At 39.3% G+C, this 12333-nt stretch overlaps 1 protein-coding gene across 4 annotated transcripts in view; it reads right to left on the bottom strand.

Moving 5' to 3' along the window:
• Positions 1-42: 42 nt before the first annotated feature.
• esamb (endothelial cell adhesion molecule b) overlaps positions 43-12333 on the bottom strand; it is a 64357-nt gene continuing 52066 nt past the window's right edge. For 3 of the 4 annotated variants that reach the window (XM_010892235.3, XM_034288803.1, XM_020048174.2), the window contains exons 5-8: positions 11690-11734; positions 4713-4835; positions 3154-3286; positions 43-2981 (exon numbers count right to left, since the gene is read on the bottom strand). In XM_010892235.3, the coding sequence (XP_010890537.2) occupies positions 2087-2981; positions 3154-3286; positions 4713-4835; positions 11690-11734 (1196 nt within the window). In that variant the 3' untranslated portion in view covers positions 43-2086. The remainder of the gene's footprint in view (positions 2982-3153; positions 3287-4712; positions 4836-11689; positions 11735-12333) is intronic. The other variant, XM_034288795.1, reaches the window with a different exon arrangement.

Here is a 12333-nt window from a genome sequence, read left to right as displayed (position 1 = left end):
TTTTGCGCATTTCTCCCCAGATTTAGTATACGAACCATGAAACAAGCATTCAGAACCCTGTTTATTCAAAAAAAGAAAATTTTACAACATTATCAGAATAATATTCAAAACCCAGATTTCTCGAAGTCATTCAACTTCAAACACCTAGCATTACCAATTACAGTAATTATACAGTCCAGCTACCTAATTGACAGTAGTAAAATGAATATGCTTTTATTACACAAACGTGATATGACCACATGTATATTCTGTAATAAGTTGTTCTTATTAGAAATACACAAAAGTGGGGGTTAATGCATTGTTTATTTCCAGTATTGAAGTGCTTTGTCAGTATTTCCAATATAGAAATGTTATAAAATACCTGGAGAGAGCATATGGCCAGATCTACTGAAAGTGTCAACATGAACAGTTGGCCTGAGAAGACTATCCAAGAGGACTGAGGGAATGTGCTTTACAGTATATGAGCTACATTGCAGATATTTGGACTGAGACACGTTTTTTTGTTTTAGCTTTGTATGCCATCACATTAGATTTGAAATTACACAATGATTAAGGTTGAAGTGGTCTGTCAGCTTTAATGTGTGGGTATTTCCATCCATAAATTGTGAACCCTGTAGGAATTTCAGCCCATTATGACTGCCTGAAGTCTGCAACCCATAGACATCACCAGTGAATAACTCTTTAGCTCTGGAAAACCCCTTGGTTGCTTTTGCCTAGTGATTTTGCATCTTGCAGTCCAGCCAGTGGGCGTCATTCACCAATATATTTTTTTCTTAAATTTGTTCTTGAGAAAGGTCCTAAGAAAAGTCTACGTCATATTCATGACATGTTCTTAAACCGCAGTACCAATGTTCTTATGATGAATCCCATTGTCCTAAATTGAAAGCGCATGCCAGTTGTTCCTAATTAGCATAGGTAAACACCCAGCCAATCCCCATAAACGGTCTTGATTCTGCAGGTCCATGTGCACACAGAAATCACACACAAGTTGAATATCAAATCGCATACTTGCATACTATATAGTATGCCAGATTAGTATGCAAGAAGATTAGTATGTCCCCAACCATAGTATGCTGAAAATGGTAAGCCAAAAGTTCCTGGATGGTCTGCTATTTCTGGTTGATTTTCGAAGTATGCATCACAACCCATTGTGAAGTAAGAGAGGAGGGTTTTCCACAATTCGTCTTTTCACTTGTCAAAAAAGTCAGTTATCGTCACCTATATTGATAGGCATTGCATCAATGTCATTCACGTATGAAAGAAAAACGAACATTGTTGGGCCATGAAATGAAATAGCTTTGGCAGTGTAAAGTTCATCTTCAGCCTCGCTAGCATGGGCTCAAATCCTACTGGACCACAGAGCCAAAACAACAAATCTTGTGTCACTGTCCAAACACTTATGGACTGCACGATTTGTGTGTGAAGTTAAACATCTCTGTGAGCAGTAATATGCTGTAAGTGTCAACATCATATTGCAGTGAGTAGATGAGCCAGCGCCGGCTTTAGCCTTTTGGGGACCTCCTCTCCCCTATAGGTTGGAGGCCTCCTAGCGGTCCGGGACCCTTATGCCTGGAGCCAGCCTTATCTGATGAGCTCACATTCCTTGAAAACCACCTCACATATCAACATTGGCATAGAACAAATATTTTTACACAATGTATAAATCAAGACTTAAATATACAGATTCAACAAGCTCTTCACAATCAGTTTGTTCAAGGTAGTGTTTTAGCGAATAAAAGGCCTTAAAGGGAAAAGGCCTTGTTCTAGCCTTAAATAATCTGCATGGCATTTAAAGCGAAAGATAATGCAAGAGCTTAAGGTCAGCTAAAGTATAGAACAGAGTACAAAAAGAATAAAAAACAAAGAAAGTCTTCATACTTTTCTGGAGACTTCAATACAGTAGATTGTGTGATATTTCCTCTTGTCTTTCGCAGTAGTTTGCCACTCTACTTGGAACATTCTTTTGAACAAAAACTACTAGCAAATCCAAGAAAGTCCTCTCTACTTTTCAGTTTTACTTTGAGGAAGTCTTCACTCATTCCCATTTTACTGTGCTTTGAAGTAAAACATGAAACACCCCAGCGGACTATACAAGTGATCCAGTTTGGCTTTGAGCAGGCACCATGACGGGCACAGCACCCATACGGGTAAGGGTGGCAGAGCTGATAGGTGAGGTAAAAGGGCGTGGCACCTGGGGTTGTGCCCCCTCAGACTTGTCTGGGTCAGTGACCATGTGGCCAGGTGGGGAATGGAGTGGGGCGCAGTTCGAACCAGAGGTTCTGCTGTGCCCATAGCGGGCCATGCTACCAGTGCTGTGCTTTCGGCTGTGGTTCGAACTGAGGGGTCTGCTCTGACTGTGTGGAGAGATGCCACGGATGTGGTTCGAGCTCGGCCTGCTGTGCCCATGTGGTGAAGAGACGCCAGTGTTGTTGGAACTCAGGGGCCGACTATGACTGTGGTGGGAGGGGGCATGAATGTTGTTAGAGCAAGCAGGTCTGTTGTGCTCATGTGGCGCCGTGACACCAACATCGTTAGGAGTTGACTGGGGTTGACTGAAACCATGGAGGGGGGTGTCTACAATGATACTAGTGCAAAGGGGCCGAGTGTGGCCGGCTGGTGGGGTCCCAATGATGTGGTTAGAACCGTGGGGTCGACTGTGGCCGTGTGGAGAGCTGGCACCAATTTTGTCAGCAACACTGAGGCGTCTAGCATTACCGGATGGAGGTGTGCTACCAATGTTATACCCTGGGAGGCCCTGCAGGGCACTGGGTTCTCCGGGCCGGAGGCGGTAGGCGTTGAGCACAGAGCCAGTGTCGGAGGCCGGGGCAGTGGGGTAGGGAAAGTGGTAGTTGTTGAGCTGGTGGGGGTCTCGTGGATGGGAGCTTGTGGCTATAGAGGACAGCGTGCCATTCTTAGAGATGATGTCTGAGCCTGTGCCACTCTTGGCCCAAGAAACACGTTTTGGTGCCTGTGCATCCTCCCTGTCGTGGTTAGACAGCCAACCAATGAGAAAACACCAACAAGAATCATATCCATTTCTGTATACTGTACAGATAGATTCACCAAAATTGCAGCAAGTGAATTTAAACAGAACACAAACCACCTGCACTACTTCAGTTTCTCCAACAACAACACACAAAGACAAAATCTCACTTGATGTCATTGGCAACCTCCTCCTCTTCATGGTTTCGACTCTTCCTCAGTATAAAGATGAGGAAGAGTATAATGGCTACCAGTCCAACGATTGACCCCAGAGTAGCAGCAGCAATGGCTCCAGAATTAGAGGCTATGGGAGTAGACATGAAAAGACATAGAGAAAAAGAAACAAGTTGACTCTCCACATCAGCCTAATCTGCAGTGGACAGAGGCTAGGCTACCACTTTAAACGCATTCACCCGAGCCTCATCAGGGTGACGACCAAATGGATTTAAAGCAGATAGGACATGTTAAATATGTTTATAGACTTTACCTAATGAAGTAAAAGGTGAACTTCATGTTAGATGGTTCAACTTCATGTTAGATGGTTCATTATCCTGAAAGCAGTCTATGGGCTGAGAAAAACTGTAATCCATGGATCTGTTTAATTGAAGCAGTCATTACAAACTTGAGCTAGCTAAAATTCTGTAGATGTAGAGCATATTTATTTATATGAGCATATTTATTTTTTAATAGACATATTTATTTACATTTGCACATGCCCTAATTTAGACTGTTCAAATTTTTTTTATCATATATTAGTTTCTCTTTGCCCATAGACTTCTGAGGTTGAGGATCCATCTAACTTCAAGTTTAAGAAATACTTAACCCCCCAGGACTTTTTCCAGTCCAATAGTAATACAATTACCTTCCCATTAATATTTATTTTAAATTAATCTGAGGCAATAGGAACTCTTAAGTGGTCCTCTATGAATTCCTGTTTCACTGGGGTATAAATATGAGATGACATGCAAAACTCAAAGCCATCCATCAACATAGGTATAGGTATAGAATATACAAAAAAGACAAGATTGGTTGGCTTCCATAAATTATGCAGTGGTTATAAAAAAATAATTGAAATACATCTGAATATACCCATCTCCAATATTAGGGGAATAATTAGTTGAAAAGTTTAAATCAACTGAAGCTGAATAGGTAATAAAGATCATAGTTTGAGAATTGCCAATGTTTGTTGAGCCTTGGTTCTCCAAAATTCAGAATTACAATTAAACACAACCTCCATGCCTTTTGCATTTGTCACCTTACATTCATACCTGAGGGAAACAGGAAGTTATGGATGAATACTTAATTTGGTTCATATGATTTCCTAGGGGTGCCAATAATCATGACATATTTTATTAAAAAAAAGATGTATTAATGAACAATTGTACCTCAATTATATTTAGATTTCTAGATTTTAAACAGGATTTCTTTCATGTAATCTCAAGCGGATGAAAGACAATTTACTGTCTTCAGTGTTAGGCTAGCATTTCCCTTTCATACAGTCCTTTAAACTAATACTTATGTGTTTTTATACTGTATCTTGTTTGCATTGTTTATTCCCTTAAAAACATCCAGAATCTTTTCATCAGTATCCATTCCAATTCTCAGTTCTTTAATAAGTTAGCTTAAAGGCTTCTCTTAGCTTTTTATTGTTACTGACAAACTCATTGTCTTTTCTCCTGCTAAATCCTAAGTTAGACCTGTTTTAACAAGAGCAGTCAAACTTTACATACATGTAATGACCTCCAGGTTGATAGAGCAGGTGTCAGACCCGGCTGTATTGCTAGCTCGGCACACATATTTCCCGGACATGTTCTTATTGAGGTTACTGAGCCTGAGGGTGCCTTGCCTCTCATCTGCAAGAAAAATAAAGTGTTACAGGTTATTGCCCTCTCAGTACATTTAGTGTACAATGCACAGTACCTAGACACCTTCATTCTCATAGACACTCATTCTCCATCTACAGTAATGCAGAGAGTTGCACTAGCTAACACAAGGGTGTCTACACAAGAAACATTATGAACAAAATGAAGGTATACACTCTCTACAGTTGTGAATCTATAACCTGAGTACTGAGGGGTATCCTGGGCCTAGGGAGTCACAGGACCACTCATAATAATTGCTGGAATGGGATCAAGCAGTGGCGTCGTAAGGCCTGGGCGTCCGGGGCTATAGCCCCGCATCTTTTATGAATAGCCCCAGATCTCAAATTGATCAAAAATAATAATAATAAAAGAAATAGCCCCTGATCTATTCATCTATAATTCTGATTGTCCATTATGATAATGTAGACGTGTAGGCTGCTAGCGTGTACATGGCAATTATCCTCATGTACATTCAAAACCCTGTACTTTCTGTCCCAGGCGGGTAAGCCTCGAATGTTTCGTGATCCTAGCAACGCCTCTGGGATCAAGCACACAAACCAAGCTAACCAGCACTAAGCAACCTTTCCCAGTTACATGACGGCTATTTGGAAGCCCCACAGTAGCAACTGGTTAGAAAACAGTCGCTCTACTGTAAGCCAGTGGCTCCTCACAGCTGACGTCATTAGTGTAAATACTGTAGTTCTAGTTGCTACTACTTCTCTAGCAGGCGTTGGGGTGCTCTCTTAACTTTTGCAGTGGTTCTCAAACCTCTCCTGGGAACCCCCAGCTGATTATATTAGTCAAAGGCATGAAGATTAGTTCACAAAAATCAGGTGTGTTAGTTTAGAGTTAAACATTTGAAATGCCTGCAATGCCCAAGGAGAGGCTGGGGAAACTGCAGAATAGCAGTGTTCAAATTATACCTGATAGTGAATTTCAACTATTGTGGTATAATGAGAAATGTCTGTTGAGGAAGAGTGGAAGTGTATTCAATGAAGAGGAGCATCTGGCCCTACCAGGTCTCCAACCTACCCTTGGTGATGTTAATCAGGTGTCCTGCATAACATTTGCCTCTCTAAAGATCTGGAACATCAGGTGTGGGCCAACAGCCCCCACCCTCCTGAGCTCACCTGGAGAGGTTTGAAACTTTTAATTTAATTTTATAAGAACATGTTATAAGAATGTTTATGCATGTTGCATGACTGACATGAACAGATGGCAATGCCCAGTCTATTAGGTAATTTTGCACTGGTAAAGTGGGACAGTTCCTATCCTTTGTGTTCATTGTGTTTGCCAAGGTAAAGTCATGCGAATGATTATTTGGGGGATGGTTTTAGATATGTCTGATTTTAGGATAAATAGCCATATTTTCAAAAGGTTATTTAAAGAGACCTCCCCACACATTGTGTTGTAGTCCTGTTTAAGGGTTTGTTCCCGTTGTGTTGTAGCTTACTACTTTAAGAGTTTGTTCTTATTAAAGAGACCTCCTGACACATTGTTTTGGGTAAATGGTAGGCTACAACACAATGTTCTGTATTGTAACTGTATTACTGGATTGGAATAAATTATAATACTCCACTATAGATTTTGACGGCATTCCTCATTCATCTTCATACTCGAGTTTATAGGGCTACTGATAATTACACACATATATAAGTCTAAGCGACCAGACTTGGCAACCCTGAGTGCTGGATTTTGAAGTACTCTGAGGCCCAGGAACACATGCCATTGACTTGTCATCCCTGATTCCTGGGTTTTGAACGTTTCTGTAGCCCCAGGAACACATGTCATTTTATTGTACGGTTGTGTCAAACGACTTACACTTTATGGGCACTTATGATAACTAAAATAAGTACATACACATATGTAAGTCGAAGTGACCAGACTGGTGATTTTTTTCATATGTGGTGTGACATGTGACGAAAGAGTAGCTACCTTTACTAAGAACTGCCGGCATATATGGTCATTTATGATTGTGTATATTTATAAACAATATGGAGATTATTATTTCTATGTATTTATCACAAAGGTTACGTTCCCTTGCACTTATTTCCCTAGCTGTCCCCCAGTAACCTGCAACCATTTTCACCCACCCTTCCTACACTACCTGGTGGCCAACATCTAAGTCAGTTCCTGATGGCAGTGTAAATGTAGGAAAGCCTGTCCCTTTAAATGGTCTGATGACATCACAGCATTACAACATGTTGACTATTTAACTCATGAATAAGTTAATCGCCTGATACCTTTTCAAATTCAAATTAGCCATCACTGTGAATGAATACTACAAAGAAAAATTTATTATACTACATTTTTCCTAATCAATCCTCTTCATAGTTGAATACTACCGTTGCCATTGTTATAGCATTAGTGTCTGTGTTTAATTCCCAGAGGCACATATGGGACAATTTTATACCTCCATCTCTGAAAGAATAAAATAAAAAGCATTGCAACTAGCTTTGAGGTCCACTGTCGAATCTGAGGGCTCTAGAAAATTATAAACATGTGGGACAGCTCTTGTCCAGCAAATCCTCTCAGAATCCGATCGGTAACCCCATGAGAGAATATTTTAATCATATGTTTTTCCACCCACAAAAGAATTTTCCCCTTTTTCATTGAGTTTTCATTTATATACACATTTGTCACACAATGTTAACAGATGTTCAACCAAAACCTAATATTAAATGTTAGTAAAAAGGTTGAATAGGCCAACCTTGCCGGATTTGCCACATTGATGGGGTTGAAATATTTACATCAAGTAATAAAATAAATTGACATGTAATTTACTTCAACAGAATCCGTCTAATTTGCCAACAAACAATTGCATTTGTTAGAGCTGCCTAAGCCAGTACCTGGAGAGTTACTGTTCTGTAGTTTCATTCTGTCCCCAATGAGAGAACCTGTATCCTAAAAGGTCCCGATATTGCTGCTTTTATGCTATACCTGTGAAATAATTGCACCCACTAAAAAAACGCAGAACTGACTTAAAGACCCATAGTAGAGTTTCAAGGGACCTAGTATCTTTCTGCATAATGTTTCATTGGCTAGGCTAATGACATCACACACAATTGAAAAGGGGTTTTCAGTTACACGACAAGATTATACATTTTTACACATCCATGTATCATCTACTCTAGGATTATGTAACATGTAATGTTGTATCCAACATAAAGTCAGAGGTGTGACATCAAGACTTATCCACTGCAGCTACAGCTAGTTGGTGGTGGTGGGATCGATAAGTGTGTCGAACCTATGACTGTAATTATCTACTTTCCGTTATTTCCACGAGTCAAATCCCATTCAGGGCAATATCATTCTTTTGAAAAAATCTGACAGCTGTGGTCCTGTAGTTAGATCCAACCTATAAACCCCAACAGAAGTGCCTTACAATTGTAAAAGTGAATTGAAGTCTAGGTTAGTCCCATATGCATGCCATCCACCTAAAGTATATATGTAATATTTTTGAAACATTACCTTCACAGATTTTGATTATTGGATACTATAAATGGTTGACTTGAATATGGACACCTGCACATTTTAGAAAGATTTGTTGCTTTTCCAATAGGTGTAATCCAGGGGAAACTTTAGAAAAAACTGTTTATCAAAAATTAAGAAAAATGTAAGCCAAGCTCCTTATGAAGTTCATTCTTAATTTTATCTGAAATGCAGTTGGACTGGCTTCAAATTTGCTTTAGTGACATCATGTTGTATTAACTTCAGCCAGACAGACAATTTTAATTGGCTGAAAATGATTTTGTCTCCAGATATAACTGTCTGCTTGCCCTCTGGTTAATTTTCAGGAGTATGGTTCCCATATCTCAACATGTTTTTACAATTGAGTCTAATTCAAACATTACATTTAAGGGCACACTGATCGAGTTTTCACCTTATCAGCTCAGGGATTCAAACCAACAGCTTAGTTAGTGGCCAAACACATTAACCACAAGGCAATATCCTGCCCGAAACAGAAACCTTTCAGGAAATTGAAAAAAAAGAAACTATGTTTCCACTCACTAATATGGAATGATTTGTTGTGTTTAATACAGTTTTTGCCCCAAAAATTATGAAATATTATTGCTTATTTCAATAAATGTAAAAAATGTATAAATACATAAAAATTTTACATACTTTGTATGCTGAACCATATCCTAGGCAGAGCATCAAAGCCACCTTTCTAAGTAGAGAAGATTAGGTTAAAAATGTCAGTACCTTTAGTAATAACCAAACTAGAACATTCTATAAATAATCTATGGCGTACAATATCCTCTGTCCTCCTAAATTATCATTGTGACAAACAGCTGTTTGTCTCCGTTCCAAAGTCTAGGAGTGAACTGTTGGCTGGGGCTGTTTTGTGATAACCTCAGTACGCACCATCTGCTGTTCTCTCTGGGATGATGGGGGCAAATCATTTCACACGCAAAGCACACAGACTCCACAATACTCCACAAAACAGTAACTCATACTTTTTCATGTCAGAGTAAATGGAGCCTCTTGGCAAGATTTAATTATTATCATCAATTGCAGTAATATGGATACAATTCAACAGTACCCATGCTTGACTTGTGCCGGAACAGTCCGGAACAGCATTCTGGTACTTCTAATTTTAGGCAAACAGTGTTCCGTTTGCCTTTTCAGACAAAAGACACACATTCTTGGAACAATATTTTCCCATTCTTGCTTGATACAGGATTTCAGCTGCTCAACAGTTTGGGGTCTCCTTTGTCATATTTTTTATGTCATAATGCACCAAATGTTTTTAATGGGTCAGGCCAGTTTAGCACCCAGACTCTTTTACTATGGAGCCATGCTAATACGTGCAGAATGTGGTTTCGCTTGATTCGCTCATCGCTAGCTGCTTGTGGGCATGTACACCATTTGTGTTAATGCCGGGAGTTCACGTTTACTAGCGCCTGTACAGCTCGCTAGTACAGCGGCAAAGAAGTAGTAATAGTACTATGTCAATCCACACATGTGGGATACCCGATTATTAGGTAAATGAAAATCAAAATTGCTCTATAGGAGATATAGCAGCTGCTGAAGCTAGTACTAGTAATAGTATCATAGCAGCTGGATATGTACTTAATGTTTGTGTATTTGATGACGACGTAGCTTTATATAATACCAAATGAAATGTCTTCCCGCTTATTAGAAGTATTCCCAACCAATGATATGAATGGTAAATTTTTCGTCCATTTTGCTATAGGAAAGATAGACGGTAGAGACTATTGTGAATGGAAACAGCGGAAAAGTGTACCAGGCGCCTATTCTGATTGGCTGTTGCCCACTGCGGGGAAGCGAAAGTCATCTCACATTTGCATAATATAGCCCGTGGCTCTATTTTTCATCGGCCGTTTATCAATCGCCTTTGGTGTGGCATGCCTTCCATCCAATTGCCTTCTGCAAGATGAGCATTCCCCCTTGACTTCTTTTGAGAGTGCGTTTAATATGGAAGATACACAGTACAGTGAGTAAATGCAATATTCTGTAATTGCTTTTTTTTATTTTACTGAAAATCCTAGCTAGTGCAGCTTTAAAGGTTTGGATATGTGGAAGAAAATCCTAATTGACAAAATGTGAAAAAGTTAAAGGGGATGTACATTTTCTATTGTAAGGGTGAAAGCCTATATTGCCCATCTCTTGGTAAAGACAGGCAAAATAGGCTATGAAAAAATATAAATGTTGTTCTTGGAGGTTATCAAGTCTAAAAGTCAACTGTTAGACGCTGCTTCCATATCAACAAGCAGATTGGAAGGGTTGCACAAAAAAAGCCCAAGCAACAAATTGCAGCACCTGAACAGATGATGACAAAATATTCAAACATGGCTGGGGATCATTGATGCTTTGGGTCTGTTTTACTACTAGTGGTCAGGATGTTCAATGGCATAATTAATTTTCAGGAACAGGATATTTTAGTCCAATACCTGGTTGCCTCTGCCAGAAGATCTAGACCTGGCCGTGGATAGAAATTTCAACAAGACCCCAAGCATATATTGAAATCAACACAGAACTGTTTGCTTGACCTCGAAATCAGTGTTTTGCAATGGCCTTCTTAGTCTTCGGACTTGAATCAAAATGAAAACCTGTGGTCTACACATATAAACCTAAGGTTATCAAGAATCTTGAAATGTGCTGCATAGAGGAGTCGTCCAAGATCTCTCCAAAAGTGTGCGCTTTTAAACAACATTGTACAGGAAGAGACTCAGTGCTGTTATCCACTCCAGTAAAGGCTTTCTGAAATATTGATTGCGGGGGTGGCAAAAAGTTTGGCACCTATAATTATCAAACCTATCTTTCATAAAGATACCATATAATGTCAATTAAATGTTTTGTGTTTGAGAAATGATTGTGTTATAATTAAAGTATAAGGTGGAGCCTTATGTTTGAGGCCAAAATATGACTCAATCTTTATGTTGTTTATTTTTTGTATCATGAAGGTGCCAATACCTCCTGAGTTGACTGTATACACAATATAATTAAATACAATTTAAAAAAATTATCATCCTATTATATTGTTTTATGTAATAAAATAAAACATATGGTTGTTGCTATGGAGCCACGGGCTAAAGGGGTAATACAACGTAACTGATACAACGTGATATAACATAAATTTAACCAGCCAAGTTAAACACATGCAATCTAAAAACACAAAGTACATGAATGCAATGCAGATGTATACAAGGCAAAGTCAGTTCAGAAGATTAATAGTGACATGTTTTTGGATGAATATCACTGAAGGCCAAATGTATCAGCTGTCTGTCCAGTTGAGCTCAGGGGATTATGGGAATGGGGGTGTGGATATAGGCTGTGGGTTTAATGGGGGAGACAAGGGGTATGTATGAAACCCTTACCCATGAACCCTAGAACAAGGAAGGGCTGGGGGCAGGCACTCCATTCTGTGGTCATGCAGGAGAAAAGAGTGGCAGAGAATAACTGAGAGTAGAAGGGCTGGTGCAGAGTGATGAAGCAGACAGAGGGACATATCAACCCTAATCACAATGGAGTTAGGAAAGGGGCAGAGTTGATCGCAGCAAATGTTTGCCAAAAAGAGTGATAAGACAAAAAGGAGGGCAAGGGCCTGGAAACAGTAGAAACACACAATCTTAGAATGAGTAGAAGGAGACACATTGATTTTGAAGCTTACTCTTTTGACACATCAAAATATTTTTTGTATATTTTGACAGCATGGCCTTTGATAAATAAGTTGTATTTGTAGTGAGGTCTTGACCACTCAATTAAATTTGAACAGGTCTACTATGGCATTGCCTTTAATATAAATCTTTTTTTTACACAACACTTCTGTAAGTGGAAACGGCCAATAGCTACAGTAGAATAGATTGCATTGCATCATGTGTGATTCATGAAAATGCTAGTTTTTCAGGAAGCAAGATACATTTCAGTTACATACGTCTGTTGTGAAAGAATGATTTGCAGGTGCTGGTCATAAAATTTGAATATCATCAAAAAGTTGATTTATTTCAGTAATTCCATTCAA

This window comes from Esox lucius, chromosome 1, assembly GCF_011004845.1.
Source record: "Esox lucius isolate fEsoLuc1 chromosome 1, fEsoLuc1.pri, whole genome shotgun sequence".
Lineage (NCBI taxonomy): Eukaryota > Metazoa > Chordata > Actinopteri > Esociformes > Esocidae > Esox > Esox lucius.
The sequence above is the reverse complement of the archived record's forward strand: the minus strand, read 5'-3'. Positions and strand labels throughout refer to the sequence as shown.